This window comes from Protopterus annectens, chromosome 3.part0, assembly GCF_019279795.1.
Source record: "Protopterus annectens isolate FY-2018-M chromosome 3.part0, PAN1.0, whole genome shotgun sequence".
Lineage (NCBI taxonomy): Eukaryota > Metazoa > Chordata > Ceratodontiformes > Protopteridae > Protopterus > Protopterus annectens.
In genome coordinates this window covers 245,525,675-245,546,012 of record NC_056731.1, presented here as the reverse complement: position 1 = coordinate 245,546,012, position 20,338 = coordinate 245,525,675, and the positions used below count along the sequence as shown (strand labels likewise).

Sequence of the window (20,338 nt, the reverse complement as noted above, 5' to 3'; positions counted from 1 at the left end):
CAAAGACCAATTTGAATCAATCCATTGATCTCCTGTATTTTTCCTAACTATTCAGACAGAGCCGAACAAAACTACATTATCTTGATGTCCACCGCCAACTCAGATATTATTTGGACAGAACTAAAAAATTTAGGAAATCTGATCAACTTTTTGTTTCCTATGCGGATAACAAGAAAGGCCTTCCTGTCTCTAAAGTGACCTTGTCTAGATGGCTTTCGGTCATCTCTGAAATTTATCTGCTCAGGGGAAAACAGCTGTGCTCAAAACCTAAAGCACATTCAACTAGGAGCTTAGCTACTTCTACAGCCTTTCAAGCTAGACTTCCTTTAGACACTATTTGTGCAGCGGCCACTTGGGCCACTCCTCATACTTTTGTTTCCCATTACAAATTGGACTTGGCCTCCAGGGATAGAGCCAGTTTTGGCTCTACAGTCCTCAAGAGTCTGTTCCATTGAGCCACCCAGGATAGAGGTGCTAGGACGCGGTCCCATCAAGCAAGAATGAAGGCGAGATTGACAACTTAACATTAAGAAGTTATGTACCTACCATAACGTTCCATGTTAGTTGTCTTCTCGCCTTCTTTCTTGCGACCCTCCCTCCTTCCCGTGCCTGGACAGACCTTGTTACTCTAAGGAGTTATTATGCTGAAGACCATTCAGTCCTGGTCTTTCTTACATCCTGTAAGCTTTCTTTCTTTCTTTCTTCCTTTGGGAAGTGTTTTATGCTTGGTGCTACTGCCCTTTGTCATCAAACGAGATCTGGGTACTTACCGCCTTGCATCATGGGATATGGGGCTGCCTCGAGCTGGTAAAAGTGACTCTCGAGCTTAGCAAGTGCCGAGTCGGAGCCGAGGATTGGCTCCGAACCCATCAAGCAAGAAAGAAGGCGAGAGAAGACAACTAACATGGAACGTTATGGTAGGTACATAACTTCTTATTTTCGATGGCTGTCAGATTGCGTTACTTTAAAGCAGTCTACTTGAATACTCCCTATGATGGGTCATCTCTCTCTCTCTTTAGTCAAAACTTAAAAAAATAAAAATAACATAAGGGCAGAATGTTTTCTGCCATTGTGGTTCATTTCTTCTAACCTACAATAATCCTACTCCAGGAATCTAAGGGGAGGAAAACGCTTTTGGTTCAAGAAATCCCAGCATTTTCCTCTTGACTCCTCATCTGACAGGGCTTACCCCTAGCATATGGGGGAACATCCAGTGGATGCCACCCTAGAGGCAGAGAGGGTCCACAGACTCAAGTGTTTATAGGCCGCTTCACTGACGAACCTTTTCTCCATTCCTGAAAATTTGTCCTTCTGCTCCCCTTTGAAGGAGCCAGAGGATGCTTATCTCTTCATATTCAAAACTAGATAGCAGTCGCACAGAATTATTGGGTAAAGAAAAACATACTAGGATCTACATAATTCCATTTCTCTCCAGACTGTCCCCATCTTACAAAACTTTTCCATATGTGCTACCCTGTCAAAGAAGGATCACAGCTGAAGAAATCTCCTACCTGCCACAAAGAAAGAGAGAGTCATCCAGGATGTCAAACCAGACCACAGGGAATCCGAAATCTACTAAAGGTTCTTTGTAGTCCCAAAAAAAGAACAAGGACTTGACACATTTTGGAAATCAGAGAAGTGAAGGCCAAATTTTGTATGGCTACGTGTACAGTCCTTTCTTCCTTTCATGAGGAAGTGGGACTGGATGAGCTTAGTTGCTCTTCAAGATTTCTACTACCATGTGAAGATTGTAAGGCAGTCCCGAAAGAGTCCACTTCTGGCTGGGAGTCTTGTCATTATTACTTTTGAGCATTGCCATTTGGTCTCACTACAGCCCCCAGTGATGATCACCAAATGCGTGGTGTTAATAGAAGCACTTCTCAGACTGCATGGCTACAGAGTGTTCCTGTACCTAGATTATTGACTCCTCACTGCAAGAACAAAGGAATCCTTAATCCTCTCAAGAATATTTACTCCACTTGTGTTGATCCTTGAGCATATCCATAAACTACAAAAAGTCAGGTTTGCAATGCACTCAGTTCCTGAATTCATAGGTTGCCATTTAGATACAGTGTCTCAAACTGTAAGGTTTATGCAGTCAGTGCTGACTTCTCTTCACTTACAGGCAAAGGCTGTTCTCAGTTCTCACACCCTACCAGCATTTGTGATCCTTCGATGACTTCACTCCATGGTGGCTGCTATACCCTTGGATGTCCTTCCATTTCACTGTTGCAGTATTCATAACATTAGGGATTCCCTGCCTAGGGCAGCCCGATATCCAGCCAGTGTACCAAAGCCTTGGGTTGCTTTAAGGTACATCACACGTATGCTCATCACCTAGTGTAGGACATAAATGTGACATCCAAACATACCATCCTCAGAACTTTTTGCCACCAGTCCAAATGCCATCTCTTGATCGTCAGTCTAAACGCCTGTGTTCCGTTGCTAGTTTCACCAAACCATTGCAGAAAAGTGCCCCATTGGGGCTCCTTTTCTACTTGCCTTTTCTTTTTGTTGCTTGTGAGGTTTCATGCCATCCAAGAATGGTAAACGCCAGTGTGGGAGACAGATTACCCTTAAATACTGCCATGAAGTGTCTGTTTTGCTTTGGCGCTTTGCACAACCATACATCCTGTTCAATCCATCAGGCTTTTGTACGTAAAACATTGCATAGTAGACTTTCTTCTTTGGTGCTGTATCTTGAGAATCAGTGTCACAAACTTTTCGTGAAACATACAGTGAAGGGAAACTCCCATCCCAAGGGACAGTATTCAGGGAAGAAGGCCAAGAAGCCTAGGCCAGAATCTTCCACTGCTCAACCTTGCCGGACGTCTCTCCTGGGGTGAGTGAATGCGTGGAAGTTCACCCGGCTTTGCTGTCCGATTACTCTGCAATGACCGAGTTAGTGGCCGGCGGGGATTCAGCTTTTAGCACGTCCGAGGAGGCTTTGCAGATATCTATTTCAGTTCAGATATTTAGGAGGAACTATGGTTGATCATTTCTGAGGGGCCTAGGGGTGTTCCTCAGGTTTTAATCAGAGAAGTCCCTACTACCATTATTAAATGCTATCCTGGGTCTAAAGCCTTCCAAGTTTTATAAGGCAGACATCCCATTAAAGAAAAAAAAAAACTATTTCTCCTACATCTAAGGATCCACAGAGTGAGTGGCAGGCCTTCATTCAGGGTTTGTTTAGTGCTTTGATGGCACTGAAACCTCCTCAGGGTGTTTGTTCCTGCCCCCCCCCCCCCCGGGTCCTCTACTCCTCTTAAAAGACCCTGGCAACAGGATTCCTCTGAGGAGGAGTTGGATTCTGATGAGGAATCCCTTGCTTACTGTTCTCAGATTCCTTCTCCTTTGGACTATGGGTCAGAGTAAGAGGAAACTGCCAGTCATGATACTCCCTTTGAAGAGATTTATTTTGGGGACACAATCTCCAGGGTGATGGAGTTCTTCAGATGGGCTTGTCACAGGTCACTGAGATTCATAAGAGGTACTATGAGTTGCTGCAGATGGAATCAACTAACCCTTGTTTCTCTTGTTTTGGCTGCTGTGTTGGATGAGTTTTACAATGCCTCTAAAGCTCCAGATTGTCAGCCCCCTGCTCTCAAGAAACCTGATAGGTTTTATAGTGGGTCTGAGGACTGTAAATTTTTGTATAAGTGTCCTGCTGATGACCCTTCTCTAGCCTCTAACAATACCTGTCAACTGCTTCCCAAGCACAAGTTACTGCCCTGTGATAAAGATAGCAGAACCATGGAAAGGCTAGGTAAGAAGGTTTGTACCACTGCTACCTTGGCTTCTAGGCCTGTTAATTATCAGACCCATATGTCCAGGTATGGGTTGGCTTTCCTGTCTCAGGCTTGTCAGGTTATTTCTGATCTTCCAGACTCTGCGGTTAAAACGTCTGCTCTTTCCCTATTAGCAACTTCCTCCCAGGATGCTCATCATTCCATTAAGTGTAATTAAGATGCAGCAGATGCTTCTTGTAGCGCTGCTGCTTTTGGGTCAGTGATGAGGATGTATTCTTGGCTGCAGCTTCAACCTTTACTTAATATCAAGGCTAAGTTGATGGATTTCCCTCTTGATAATAAACAATTGTTTGGTGAAGGTGCTGCTGATTTAAGTCCCTTCAGGATAAGGCAAAGGCTTTACAGAAACTCAAACATGTTTGTTTCTCCTGTTACTAAATTTCAGAGAAACTGCCACAATAAACCTGACTTTGTTCACAAACAATCTCGCCCTCCTCCCAAGGGCAAAAAGGGTGGCAAGGGGGCTCCACCTGCTAAGGCTACCCAGACTTCAGTGTCTCAGAAGTCTTCCTTTCCAGATACACCAGGTGTTGTCTGACTATCCTGTTCTTCCCAGCCACTTTACTCTTTCACATCGCCTCTCTCTGTTTGGCTACAGATTATTCAGGATTCCTGGACTCTGTCCATTATTCACCCAGAGTTTTTCATAGTGTGGAAATCCCTTCCCCCATTTTGTTTATTCCTCAGCCCCCTTGGGAACAGCTCTCCTTTTTCTCCAGAGGTACTTTGGGATCTTTTGACTAAGAAGCTAAACACTTCCTTAAAGGCATCCTTTGTGTTAGGCCTCCCAAGAAAGCCTGTTCCTCCTCCCTGGGATCTTAATTTTGTTTTGGAGAAATTGACTTGCTACATTGCTATTAGAAGACTGGTCTTTTGGTAGCTCTTACCTCTGCCAGATGGGTGTCTGAGCTTCAAGCCCTTATAGCTTGTCCTCCTTTTTTGGTATTTCATAAGGATAGGATGTCCTTGCATACTAATCCTTTTATGCCCAAGGTGGTGAATGAGTTGTCCCTTAATCAGTCTATTCATTTACCCACTTTTTTCCCTTCTCCACCATCTGAGAAGATGCTGCACACATTGGATGTGCAGAGACAACTCCAATTTTATTCAGATAAAACTAAGGCTATTTGGAAATCTGATCAGCTTTGTTTCCTTACATCTCAGGTCCTTGGGATTAGCTGTATCCAAGCAGACTATTTCTTCTTGGATCTCAAAGCTGTTTCTTTTTGTTATTCTTTTCATGGTAAGAGCCTTTCTTATTCTGTAAAGGCTCATTCTACCAGAGCTGTGGCTTCTTCTGGTGGTTTTTCCAAAGGTTTGGATACAAACTCTATTCTTGATGGAGCTACATGGACTTCTGTGCATACTTTTACCAAGCAAAGCTTATTTTCTTAATTCCAGAACCTGCCCTTGCCATGACCGTACCTAGTCTTCCTTTCCTTTATGTGCCCTCAAAAGGACCATACTTAGTACCTCATTATACCTCTCTCTCCAATGTGTCTACTATGCATTTGCACAATTTTATACAAACAAAAAATGTTTATTGTTGACCTATTGAACTATATATATCAATGCAAAATTGTTACTTGTCCTCTTTTTAATGCAACTTTAACTTTATGCATGTAACCCAACATATGTGAATCATTTTGCTATAACTGCTATTATATCAATATTGTTTAAAATGGTACTTGTTTTAAAATGTATTACTGGAGCTTTTCTCCTAGTCTCTCCACTGAAAATGGGCCACAAGCCCAATTGGACAAACCCGGTTAACAAATGTCAATAAATAAATAAAATAAAGCACTGTAAGTTGGATGGAATTTCCAGAGCTAGAGCTGGTTTTGCTAGGGCCATCCTTTATGGCTTCGTAGAGAGCTCTGCTGGTCCTTCCTTCCTCTCATATTTCTTCCTGAGCTTTGGCACTCTCTTCAATGTTACGAATACTGCTGCAATATGTGTAAAATCTTAACCATAATGGTTAATGTCCTTCTCTTCAGTTGCAGTATTCACTCCCTCCCTTATCCCCCTGTCCATTTCTCTACTCGATGTACAGGTTACTTCTTGGTTTTCCTTGGACTGGTGTTCCTGCTGGGTCTTACATTTCTGACAATGGTTTGTCCAGACGTCACTTTTATGGCCTACGCTATGCGACGAGCATGTGTGTGACATACAGTGTACATTAAAACAACCTAAGGCTTTGGTATACTGGCCAGATGGGCTGTCCTAGGCAGGAATCCCTAATGTTATGAATACTGCAACAGTGAAGAGAAGGACATCTACCATTATGGTAAGATTTTACACAACTGTACTTTCTTCCTGCAAGATTCCTTTAAAGTTCTTCAGTTTTGTATGAATGTTATACCTTTAAGGTTTTATTGTTTAATGTTTTAATTAATTGTTTAATTGATTAATATGAGCATTGTTAAATATATAAATATATTTGATGTATATGGTGAGATATACTCTGTTAAAGGCAAGTGGCCGAGGCGCTAGAGAAGTTTCATGTGATATGGATTTCATTAAATCTTTTTTCCTTTGTTTCGTGTTGCTGGTCTTCAGTTTGTGGTTCTACGATTTATCTTTATTGGTTGTGGTTTATTTCTTCAGTGGATACTCTCAACCCATCCCCTTTATAATCAGATCAGATTGTCTGCTGTCCCATGTCTTGATAGTAGAATTCTTCCGTGGTTTGTCAGGGGCCACTGTTATCACGGATGTTTCCCCTTTGGGGTAGGACATCATTATGAGGGGAGAATTGTTCAAGGAATGTGGACCAATCTGGAAGCCCATCTTCACATTAGCAGCATTATTGCAGGCAATTCAGAACTTCCTACCCCTGGGTGTATGATTTCTATCTATATGGACACCATCTCTATAGCATGGTATGTCAACAAGCAGTGGGAACGCATATACGCCTGAAAACTGGATTTTCTCCAAGAGGGGAAAAGCTAAGAGGCTGAAACTCTACAGGTACGTAGAGTAATGTCCACCCTACAAAAGGTTACTGCAATACTGGGTCTGGCATAACTTGCTCTTTCAGTATGACCATTTATTGATTTTATCTGCTTCAGAGAAGCCTTACACTCAGAAACTCAAGAGTAAATGGAAAGAAGTTTTCTATTTGGGCTATTGACAAGGAACTATGTCCCTTTTCTGCTCCCATTCCACATATACTGGACTACTTGTAACAACTTGTCATTCAGGTTCAATATACTCTTTCGTCAGGGTTCAACTAGCAGCTGTTTAGATTTTCACTCTTGTCTAATTCATCTACTATAGCTTTCCTTAACATTTCTGAAGTATTTCTCAAATCTATCTACCTTCCTTCTGAGAGCCCCCAGTTAAGGATTTAGCTCCTTCTTGGAACCTTACTTTAATGCTGGAAGGCCTTATGTAATCTCTCTTTGAACCTGCTGCTTCAATAAATTTTAAGTTTCTGTCTTGAAAGACTTTTGTTTTTGGTGGCTGTAACTTCTGCCAGATGAATCTCTAAGCTACAAGCCTTGTCTTGCAAACATCTTTAATTCACTTTTCACAAATACCGAGGAACTCTTGGACCTAACCCTACCTTGGTACCTAAAGTAGCTATGGAGTCCGCCTTGCATCATTCCTTCTGTTTGCCTGATTTTTTCGCTCATCATTCTAACCAAGGAGAATATATTTTGCATACTTTAGATGTGCATCATTAACTGTGATTTACTTGCATCGCAGAAAACCTGTACATAAAAATGTTCTACTTTTTTGTCATTTTCTAAAGCCAAAATCATATCCAGAGTTACTAAAATCACCTTGTTTTTAATGGCTGTCAGATTGCATTACTTTTGTTACAACTCAAAGGGTGTGTCTCTTTCAACCAAACTAAGGGCACCTTCCACTAGATCCATTTCTACTTCTGCTGCCTTTTTCAGAAACTTATTGTTTGGTGATATTTGGTTTGATCCTTGGCTAGGGTGCCTTCTGTGTGGAGTCTGCATGTCCTCCCTGTGGTCATGTGGGTTTCCTCCCACATCCCAAAGACATGCTGTAGGTGGATTGGATACTCTAAATTGGCCCTAGGCATGAGTGCGTGTGTGTGCCTTCTGTGGAAGGTTGGGCGCCGGGCTGGCAACTCGACACTGTAAAACTCCACTGCCAATCATGAGCAGACAGGTGATCTGCTGTGGTGACCCCTAACCGGGAAAAAGCCGAAAGAAGAAAAGCTTGTTGGGTGATATCTGTGCAGCAGCAACATGGTCTACAATGGGCATTACAAACTGGATCTCATTTCCAGATCTAGAGTAGGCTTTGGTTCCTCCATACTGTAAAGTACCCTGCCATTATGCCACCCAGGAATTGTGGTAGATGTGGAATCTGTTCCAAACAGTTGTGATGGACAGGACAACACAAGGATACTAAAGTTATGTACTTATAATATTTGACCCTTGCAGTCCTCCTCAGTCTCTCTTGACAACTCTGCCTCCTTCCCCTTTCAAATTGTCACAGTTCCATATGTTATTTCTCCTAGAGGATCATGATGAACCTTGTCTGAAACCTTCCTACTGACCTGCTGTCCCTTGGGTTTCTGTCTTCTGTGGCAATTCCCATCAGTTTTATGGTCAAACTCAATCTTGGCACTTAGCATCATGAGAGAGGGAGAGCACAGGAGAAGCTCTGAAAGTGTTGCTAACTTGGATCCTCCTTCATGCTAGTAACCCAAACAGTCAAGACAGACAGAAAATGGACAACAAGGATCCAGCATTATGGTAAGTACTTAACTTTTGTTAGTGGTAACATGGTATCCTAACAGGAGAAATTACAGTGTAGAAGGTGAGTGCCATTAGCGTTTTTTCCACTAAAGTTAACCTCTATCTACCTCCTTGTCTGTTCATCCTTTTTTCCATGCTTGAGCAATATACTCTGGTTTCCAGTATTTACATATATGAGGTGTGCATCTTGTATTGACACATGTAAATGTACTATCATTTAGCACTATCTTGTGTTTTCTAGGCATGAAGATGCAAATATAAAGCCAGGAACTCCAGGAACACCTGGTTCTCGAGATTTAGAGACCGCACTTAGGCGACTTTCTTTACGTCGTGAAAACTACTTGAGTGAAAGGAGGTTCTTCGAAGAAGATCGAGAAAGGAAGCTGCGTGAATTGGCTGAGAAGGATGATTTTCACAGTGGTTCAGCGACTCCTACTGAAAGCATTATGTCACTAGGAACACACTCTGGCATATCGGACTTCACAGGGTTTTCAGGAATGTCCATAGGCAGCCGCTCATATTTACCAGAGAAACTGCAGATCGTGAAGCCACTCGAAGGTGAAAACAAAAGGCCTCGGCCTTTATCTTCTATTTTGTATGACTCTGTTTGGTCCTTCTTAAATCATAAAGAATCTGTGAACCACAGTACTAAACATTCTTTTTACTTCAGAGATAGCTTGGCACGGTGCTGGTTTGAAATGCTTTGAAAAAGCCCAGTCTTTTTGTTTTAAGTTTTTGTTTCTTCATAGCTAGTAATGAGGTCACTTCCAAAACTATTTGTTTAAAAAGTGATCAACATGAGTTAATTTAGTCTAAAAGATTTTTTTCATTAGGCTATTTAATATTCATATTAAAGTGAGGTCTAATATTTTGAAAATTCTCTTAAAATTATTTTAGAACTGAGAAAAATATTAATATTCTGACAGATAATGATGAGAAATTAATTTTGGAGAGGGGCTGGAGTGTAGAATACCTTTTCCAGTACAGCAGATGCACTGTGCACTTTATTCCACTGAATGGGGAAGGGGGTTATCCTTTTAATATGGATGTTTGTTCTGCACTGTCCCCACTGAACAGCAAGGAATGTAGCCTTTTTTATTAAGTTGCATTGCAAGAGGATTAAATGGTAGTTTGTGCTGGAAAGAACCATCTGAAGATTCAGCAGTGGTAGTATGGTTAGGGGCATGTTTCTTCTGTTTCGTATTGATCAAGCTTTCACCAAAAACACATTTCCTTTTTGCATTAGTCCATTATTTTAATGTTTTGCTACAAGAATGAATGAAGAAATGAATGATTGAATGCATGCTTCATTGGATAAACTGTATACAAGTGGTTATAAGTTTGTAATGGTATTATCCACCGTTTCATGACCTGTATCGTTTTTTTTTTTTGCAATAAAATATTCTGTTCCTCACTTTTTTGCTCCCTTCTTTTCTTTCTTTTAAGTATGTTTTTTCCTTCCATCATGCTGCTTTTTTATTTTTATTTCATGACTAATCTTAATGTCTTGGGTCAAACGTATAATCCATTTTAAGTTGGACCTTATCGTTTTCTGTTGACATGAAAGTTCAGCACTGTAGCTTAGTTAGGTTATACAGTTTGCCAATATCCACTTTGACTGGAACGTCATTTTATATTCATTAGCTATCCAAGTTAAATCATAGTTTGTTAAAAGTGCAAAAATATTTGGAGACAAATGTGGCTAGTGCTCAGACTATGCAGTAAAACAAGTCATGTCTATAAGAATCTGTTGTAGCTTATGCAGTATTTGTATGGTTGATTCACATACATTACTGTGTACTTGTAATATTGAGGGGTCAAAAGAGCTGAACGTAATGAATTCAAAAGTGAGACTTCATTTTAATATCTGTTTATGTAAACTATTATAGCATTTGAATGTAGGCCAGAATGTAATGGTGTACAGGGAAATGTTAGTATTCCCTGCTTTATCTTTCCATTTTATGCAGTAGTGTATTTGTGATATCTGCTCTACCACTGCATGTTGACTGCAGATCAATGTCTGAAGGTTAGTCTTCACCATTTGCATCTAGTTGCTTGCTTCCTGTCTTCGACCTAGAAGTTCAAAACTTTAAGTTGAGGCATATCTGTTACCTCACTACTAAACCACCCAGCATAGACATTTGCAGCACTGGACACTAAGTAGCATTAGATGTTCATCATATGAAATACTGCTGCAGTGGCCTTAGCTTATGTGGGTTATATCCTGCTAAGGATATAACAGCCTGCAACTTCCTAAGCTTTCAGACACCTTTCACATGCCCAAACCATTGGTCAGCACAAGCTGAGCTGACTTAAGAAGTCAAATTTGGATATCAACTCTTTCATAGCTTTCCTGTTGTCAAAGAGACCACTTCTTGCTATTTTTTGAGGATTGATGGTCAACTAACGCTGTTCCATTGCTGGGCAAAAAAGTTTCCTTTGGGCTAAAAAACATTCCACTTTAACTTTTCTTGCAGAAGTTGTACTTTTTATGTAAAATATTAATTTTAAAGGTATGAAAATGTGTTTTTGTTTGAATTTTAGTTACTTTTTCAAAGAGAAGCATCACTTTTTTTTTACTTTTGTGGTGAAAAGTTGTTAAAAATACTTTTTCTGTATTAAAAGGTATGCTAATTTACTTTAGACGGCTGGGGTAAGTGTTTGAAGTACATTTTGCTTTGTTTCACAGGGAAAAAGTGTTTTGTGTTTTAAGCAACTTACCCGTTTTACTGATTAGTGCTACCAGGCTTCTCTGGGAGTAAGGCATCATTTTTAGGCTTTTTATAAACTAGAAACATCTTTATTAAATTATCTTGTTTGACATAGGCAATCATACACTTATATAAATGAAAGTAAACCATACCAACACAATCTCACTTACAAACATTCTACATTACAAACCATGCTGACACAACTGTAGCTGTAAACGTTATACAGCACTTGTATCCAGTCATTATTAGTCACCCATTACATAGCTTATTCTATTCATGCCTTTTTAAAACCTTGTTCCTCCTCTGCATATATTGATCCCACACTTCCCATTTTTTTCTTATGAAATTAGCTTTTACTCTTTTTCTAAAGATCCCAGTTGCAGTTGTTTCATCTCTGTTACTATCTTTGCAGCTTTTAGTAAAACTGGTTTAGACTTTGATTTCCATTTTCTAGTAATTGCTTTTTTGACAGCCATCATACTTGGACTCACCAAGGCCTTACTATGACTAGGCAATTCCAATTCTGTAGCATAGCTCAAAAATAAAAAAATGTCCTTAGTTACACCAATTTTTTCACCCAGCATATCCGACAGAGCAGTCTACAGGGAATTTTTAAAGTCTGCCAACTCATTACACTCCCAGACAATATGTTCCCATTTACCTCCTTCTCCATCACAACTCCAACATTCTATATCTACCTGAGGAAAAATTATTTGGAGTCTACTTGGGGTATAAAATACCTATGTAAACACTTCCAAGCAAAGATCCTTGTTCTATATTTGGGATATATATATATATATATATATATATATATATATATATATATATATATATATATATATATATATATATACAGCCCTTATTGCTTCTTTACGAATTGCTTATCCAGTCTCTCTTCGCAATCCTTCCTAACCTCCTCTGTTTGATTCTTATAGTTATGTGATATTTTATATGCTCTTACTAATTATTCCTTTCTTAATGACATCTGTTCTAGATTCTACTAAAACTCTACCCAGTGCTGTTCTTTCATTTAGGACCCCCCTATCTCTCTCTGTTTGCCTATACTCTGACATAGGGAAGGCAGTCTCAATTCTGCAGTCCAAATAAGTTCTTGACGTCTACCCATTCTGTTATCTTTCCCTCTGTAGTTATTTGCTCCCAATAGGGGTGGGAGATTGACCTAATGGAGGGGTGGGAGATTGGCCTAATGGTTACTGTGTTTACCTTACAGACACACAAGGTACAGGGTTTGATTCTCACATGGGGTAACTGATTAGGCTTAAAATGGCCTGAAAGGGCAGGTAGCCTAGTACTAACCTATGAACCTTGGTTCTCTTGACAGTTTTATCTAATAAATTCCAGCCCACTCTTACCTATTGTCTTTATTTATTTATTTATTTATTTATTTACATTTGTTTACTGGGAAGTTCCGACTGGACACAAGTACTTTTTCAGCAGATGCCCAGGTAGAAAAGTTCCACAGAAAAAAATAGAAAAAATACAAATAGTGATAGTATAAGCAATCACACACACACAAAATGTACTACAAGTTAAAAGCATAGCTATTGATAGCATAAATAGTCAAATGATACAGTCTGTAGCATTTAGTATACAAATAAACATGACATATAGTAGTTGTTGGTAATCCCTAATTGAAGTCAACCCCATCAGTAGAATCTCCTTTCTCCATTCATGTGTTGGCTTAGTTCTTACAATAATTTCTGCTACTTTATGAATATAATATTCTATGTGACTGTTATTCTCCTTAAAGGTCTGCATCCAAAACCCCAGTCTCTCCTTGTTTCTTGAGCTTCCCACTGTTTTGACATCATCTCTTTCCACTATGAATTATAGTTTTCTGTATGTGCCATGTATAGGAGTCTTTAACTATGTTGCTCTGAAATACCTTTTCAGATTGGGTAATCCCAATCCACCCTGTTCTGTTGGAAGAATAAGCTTATCCCACTTGACTCTCACCTCTTCTACTCCCAGATAAAATCCCTCAGCTCTTTCTTAATTGCTATCCACGACTTCTCTGGTTGATAAACATATGCCTGACCTGTGTATAAGGCTAAAGGGACTAAAAGATTTTAACTGCTTGTATTTTACTATCGATATCCATTTAACAAAGCTTCCATTTTTTCAGATTTTGTATTTTCTTTTGTTTAGTCTCTTCCCACATATCCTTAGCTGCCACACTGTAATAATTTTTAAATACTTCATTTTATCATGTCCCCATATGTATGGATATTGCTGAACCAATATGTTTATGTGTACATAATTTACTGCTATTGCCTTTGTCTTAGCTTCCTCAATTTTGTAGCCCGAAAATATCGGGAGCTGTCCCAGTATTGTTCCACAGCACTGTAATGTCCCTTTCTGGTTTTGTCAGGTATAAAATAATATCATCTGCAAGTGCAGCCAGCTTTACTTGACTACTATACCAATTATATCAGTGAATTTCTGAGGCCCTTATTTTCTTTGCCAGTGGTCCTGAATATAATGCATTATCTGAAACCATTATTGGGTGTGTATCAAGACTGTCAATTAAATACACATGTTCCTGTGAAGTGTAAATTCTGGGTAGCCTAGTCCAGTTTTTGCATCTTGGGGAATAATATGTAAATTCACTCCAAACTTCTAATACTGAATTCACACTTACATGCCAAATAGTTTCATAAATTTCTTTAAAAAACTATCCTCCTTTATATTTTCCTTTCTGGGGCCCCCAGACACATCTTCACCGTTGCAAATCAAATTCCAGTCCCCACCTATAAGTAATATTCCTTGCTGAAAGCTGATTATTTCTCCCAGAATTTTCTTGAGCTTCATTATAGCAATTTTCGGTGAAATATAAATACTTGCCAGTGTAATCTTCTTCCCTTGCCAGTAATCCTTTAGTACTACAAATCTACCATTATTTTTTATCCTCTTTTACTATTGGAGCTCCTCTTGCAATTAATACAAGTACTCCTGCCTTCCTTTTTCCCCAGGTGTTCCACTGAATAACCACCCTGAAAACCTTTCATTATCAAAGTCAAATGTTCAGTTATTTCCAGGTGTCTCTCTTGTAGCATAGGTACTTGCACTGTACATTTTTAATGTAGCTCGCTACTTTTTCTTTTTTGTATTTATCTGTGAGTGCATTAATGTTTAAAAGACATTATACAAAGCATCATATTTTTGAGAGATTATTATTCCCACCTTTTATTTATAACAGCTTTTTTGGTAAATGCCCAGTTTCAGCTTTTGGGTTGCGTGCGTGTACTGGCAGGTTAATCTTTCATACAGTTGTTTCTTGTAATCTCCATTTGAGCATATGTCAGATCTTACAGAGCTTTTTGTTTCATTGAAAAATCACAAACAAAAATACACACACACCACCATTATCTTCCTAAACGTATTAACACACAAAACTATGTACATCTTCAAATATTGAAGTTTTATCCTCCTAATATGAATAAATGTTCCAAATTGACAGCCATGCACCCAGACTTGAGCTAACCTAAAAGAAAGCTTATCCATGCTAAGATGCATGGCATAGCCTGTGGTCCCATTAAATGCTGTCTGGTTTTGTCTCATCTTTGTAGCTCTCTCATATGGGAAAACACTTGAATGCTTTCAGAAAACATTTTCTCCAAGCCATTTCTCTTCATCAGATTGTTTGCTATAGACATGAGAACCAGTCATAAAATTGTTTACTTGAAAAAAGTCTTATAGTATTCAATATTCTTTTTCATTTACTTGCTGTCTCTTAAAACTTGTTACTAGATTAAACTAATCACCTTAACCCAGCCATTCCTCTATGCAAAAATGAAAAAAGCAGACTGATTTTTCTTTTGTCATGCTCTTTTAACTAGATCTTTTTTTATACATTGCAGTGCTTGCATTTCTTAAAACTGAACATTGAAAAAAGACTAGGGTGAAAGAAATAAAAACAGGGGCACCTATTTACAGCTGTAATCCCCATTACTCTTAAAAATAAATGAAAAAGCTTTACTTTACGACATGCAAAGAAAGTCACACTGCTTAAATACTACTATTAAGAAATAAATCTTTTACTCAGTTAACTTTCTCCCTCTTCTTCCCATCTCCTGAGTATTTTTTTAATGACATAAAATAGGAGCATATGCTTTTGAGTCCCCTACAAGTTTAACAGAGTCCAAGAAAGTTCAATATTTCCAGATTTTCTTGTTTTATTACTATACTTCTCATTCTCCCAAACCCTGCCTGTGCCTCATTTCCAACATACTCACAGTTCTTCTAGTCAGGTATTGTGCTTTTTTCCCCTTTCTCAAGCGTTTTCTGTTGAAACATTGGAAAAGGTTTCACTAGCACAGTCTCTCTGCAATCTTTATTACCAGAAGAACAAGTAGTAGAATCTCTTTCAATTTCATAACACAGATTTTGTTGGGGGTACTTTTGTATTTCTTCCCTAGCATGTACTTAATCAAAAAATGATTTTGTTCCTCCTCCAGGGAAAAATATTTTGAAGATAGCTGGGTTACAGCAGTTTGAATCTCATGCCTGCTTCTCGACATGCCCTATATAGTGGGATAAATTTATTCCTCTTCTGCCTGGTGTACAGTGAGTAGTCATTCTACACAAACACTCTGCTGTGTCCCACTTTTAGTATATTTTTTTTCTGCGCAGTTTTGCCAGAATCAACTCCTCCAGCTGGTCAGATTGCATCTTTGCTGTTAAAGGTTTAGGTTGTTTTCTCATAGCCAGGTTTGGAGCATGCACACTTTCAATTAACAATTCTTGTGGTGGAATACCAGTCCAATCGCTTATTTGTACTTTCATAAAATTAATAGTCTGTTCCTTCTAGGTTCTCGGGTACAGCAGAAAATCTCAGGATTTCCCTACGTGCTCTGTCCTCTGATTCTATTATATTTTAAAACATCTCTTTTTGAGCAGCCTGATATTCAGGCAGCCTTTTTTTCATTTCAGGTCTATATTATTTTGTCAAATGGCTGTTCAGAGAATAGTCATTCATCAAACACCTATTTAGTGAAGCCACTTTACATCGAACAGCAAATTTTAACTAGGGCAAACCAGCGGTTGGCCACCATCTGGAATTTGCCCTTTTCCTCACTGTAGTGCAATCTCAGGGTTGACATATTTAGTTAAGGGGTGTGGGGGCCATAGCCCCCCACATTAGGGAGAGTAGGGGGCGTAGTCCCCCACATTGGCAGGGTTTTACATTTTATTCATTTATTTATTTATTTTTTGCGGTCACTCTGTTGGCCAACCATTTGTTTTCCCTACTTAAAATTTGTCATTTGATGAAGAGCGGCTTCGCTAAATAGGTGTTCAACGAATGGCTATTCATTGAATAGCCATTCGACTAAGTCCCCTTCACTTCAACCAGCAAGTTTTCCAGTTTTATCATGTTATCTGGATATCTGTTTTTAAAGCTTCTTTCATTTTTCTAGCCTTTTATTGTTTGACTTGGTATAGTTCATCAGTATTTAATTTATTTTATTCAGGTCTTTGTGCAGTTGCCGTATACTTTACTCTAGGTTACTGGATGTCATGTCTGGAGCTTGCACTGCTTTTTGCTGAACAGCTGCAGTACTTTTCCCACTCAGTGTTTTTTCGTTCCCTTTTGGAGATGATTTTCCTTCAGGTCATCTGTAATTCTTTTTTTGGCATCCAGGCAATGCAGTTACTAGCCAGTAACTGAAATGTAACCAGAAATCTAGGTCCACTGGCTTTCTCTAAGTTTCTGTTTTCACACTGGGAGAGAGAGAATTAAGCTGTTACTCAATGTGCAGTCATCTTGGGAAGTCCCCCATGGCATCTTTTTCAGGCTTAACCATGAACAGCCTACTGATTTTTCAGTTCTTCAAAAAATAAAGAAAATTACTAAACAGCACTTGCCACCACAACAGGCTGCTAAAGTGCCTCAGCCACAGATGGGCGACTCTACAGTGGTCATTACTGGTTCTTCAGACCATTCATCTTTTTTTCAAACCTGAAGTTTCTGGCTCCACTCCTGACCTGCTAAACGTTCTGTACTTGACTCGCCATAATGGTGTCATTGCACACTTTGTTATGCAGAAGCATAAAGAGACTATGTCAAACAGATGGTATCAAAATGTGCTTTTCTTCCTGCAGTGGCCATCTTTTAACAGTAATGAGGAACTTCTGTACACTTAAGATGTAAACTCCAGTACAACAAAGCTTCCACTGACTCCAAAGGCTTACAAGCATCTCTGTCATTTTGATCATCTTTTTTATAGTCTCCTGATAACCTCACATGTGGAGTGGAGTTTACTTTTCCCTGGCTCCCTCTGGTGTGTAGACTGTAAAGCCACCAAGGACGAGGGTTCAACATGTCCTTTGTGGGTAAAGGACAAGCCACTCTTGTCGGTCCTGGGAGAAGGAGCAGGGAATGCCACTCTGCCTATCCAGAATGCTATGCATATCCCTAGGAAGGTTTTTCTGGCAAAAGCGGATTTGTTCAGAAAGATACAAAAATGTAAGACATATTTCTTCTTTTGTCTCGGTTACTTTGGACAGGAGTGATTTATTGGGCTTTAGCTCAAGGTTTAGTTCAGGCTCTTGTCAGTTCTGCTATAGCATCTTATGGTAAAAGAAAAAGCAATTCTTCATCTTCTGAAAATGCTCAAGTTTGTGAACAACAAAATGATTGTGCTGGGATACATTGTTTTGCTTCCTCAGATTTCTGATTCAGATTCTGAGGAGAGAGTGGCTTCAGCCATTCCATAGTTGTGGGAACATCGCGATATTCCACAGTCACTGAAAAACTGTTGTGATGTACTACAGCTGGAATTTCCAAAGTCTACCCCAGGTCCTTCTCCTCTTTCAACGTTGGAGAATGTTTTGTTGCAACCTGTAACTTGCCAGGGACCCCCTCAAGAAAGCAGATAGTTTGTGTTAAATTCCTCAGTTTTAAAAGTTTTTATACATTCATCCCTTATGAAATACATCAAATATTGTTTTATTCAAACCAGTCACTGCTAAACATCTGGTTAGTACCAATCCCTCTCCTTCTGACAAAGAAGGGAAAGTTTTTGATAGATTTGGAAAAGCATGTATTCTTCTACTTGTGTTTGGAATCCTAAGCTGTCAAACTCTTAGTTTATGCTTACCTCCTTTGAGAATGAGGACATATGATGGCATCTGTTTCCTGTTCTGAGGAAAAAATCTATGATATGAAGTTTGATAGGTTCTGTGTCTCACATGACTACTCCCTGTTTGAAATGTGTTTATGATTCAGCTGATAACCACTTCCAGCTCTGCTATCACTGGAACTGCTATGAGAAGGTTTGCGTGGTTATGTTTTCCAAACCTCCCAGAAGATGTCAGAAATTGAATGTTTAATTCTCCCTTGAATGGAGAATTACTTTTTAGGCTTTCTGCTGCATAGGTCTTTAAAATGTGTGATTTAAGAGATAAGCTAATTCAATGGAGCACTCCAATTTTTAGCAAACTTTCTACGGGTTTGCCAAGGGGTTTAATGCTGCCCCCTTCAGCCTTCTTTAAAAAGAAGGTACAAGTGGAAAAGAGCAGGAAAAATTAACCAAAAATACTCCAAAAGAGTCAGCCTGCTCAGTGAGGACAGAACCACAGGCCACCAGGTGGTATTTAAATGTGCCAAAATCTCTAGCACATAAATCAATGTGTGATTCCAGCCAGCAAAAACAAACACTAATAAAAGACAGATCCTTTAAATAACATCTCCTTTCTTCACAAAGCACACAGAACACCAGTGGTACCCCCATAGTGTAAAAGTAAGCAAAAATCATTGGTCCAGAAGGTATATAAAAAGCTTTAATAAACTTTTTGTAATAAGTAAATAAAAACTAAAAACAAGCTACAGTTCAGTTTCCAATATCAGATTAAAGCTTTCATCAAATACATCAAATAGGACTTATTCAGAACTAAATTATAGCCCAAGTCTCATGAAAATTATATTTTACCCTCCCCAGTTAAATTAACCAATTGACCAATAGCTATATCTTAATATGATAGACTAGCCTTAAAGGAATGCTTCTAGAATAAATAATAAAAAATAAAATAGACATAACAGCACATTAATAGTGCAATAAATATGATCAGTAAACAATTCACTGCACCATCTGACAAAATCAATAAAAAGTAATAAATAATAAAGAATAAATCATAACTTAGCTCCTCTTAACCTAAATACTGGTGCAACAGAGATTAAATTGTTTAAGCCGGGTTTGGTATTGATTTCAAGGGAAAGTTGCCAGTATAACTCCCTATACTCTAACCCATTTTCCTAATGACCCCCCTCTCAGTTCTTTTAAAATCTGTTAAAGAATGAAATGTGAAACATCTATCAGTCCACCTCCCAAGATATGTCATACAAGTGTTCATGTATGCGTTTCCTTAAAGCCCTGTCAGTCTTGCCAATATAAAAATGAGTCACAGGTACGACATACAGCTATGTACGTCACTCCACTTCTCAAACAATTATAATGTTGGCATGCATGTAAAAACCTGTTTCTACATTCCAACCAACTCTCATCAGTATCTGCAGTGTAGGGTCACTGTTTGCAAGCACAACAATTAAAAGTAGCACTATGGCGTTGAGATTCCTTAGCTTTCCTATTGGCATTGCTTTCATTTACATCTTTCAAATTTCTTCCTTTTCTGTAACTAAATAAAAGAGGTTCTGAAAAGACATTCAGCGTCATTGGTACCTGTTTAAACATATTCCAGTATTTAACAGGGTATCTCATAAATTAAGTATCCTGATGCCTTAACAAATGTGGTGTTATCCAAAATCTCAGAATTTTTACCATTTACCTTAATGCCCTGTTAGTGATGTAGACCTACTCCTAAAGTAAGCACATATCTACTCACTAATCTTATTCATTAAGGAATCCGGCTCACTTCTTTGAAGAAATAAGTTTTTAATATATTCATATTCGTCCACAAAGTCTTTATACTATGAGGTCATTCAAGCTGCTAGAATAAGTTGACCTTTTAGAACCCTTCTGATGTATAGGGTGTTTACAGTTTGTAATGCAAATGGGAATTAAAATAGGTAGGTTTTCAAAATATTTTCAAAGTA

At 38.8% G+C, this 20,338-nt stretch overlaps 1 protein-coding gene across 8 annotated transcripts in view; it reads left to right on the top strand.

Annotated features, from left to right (window-relative positions):
- The window catches only part of TRAK1 (trafficking kinesin protein 1), a 969,724-nt gene that overhangs the window by 685,393 nt on the left and 263,993 nt on the right, over positions 1-20,338 (top strand). For 7 of the 8 annotated variants that reach the window (XM_044064726.1, XM_044064729.1, XM_044064725.1 and 4 more), the window contains exon 12: positions 8,796-9,112. In XM_044064726.1, coding sequence (XP_043920661.1) covers positions 8,796-9,112 — 317 coding nt within the window. Of the gene's footprint in view, positions 1-8,795; positions 9,963-20,338 lie in introns of those variants that run through there. The other variant, XM_044064732.1, reaches the window with a different exon arrangement.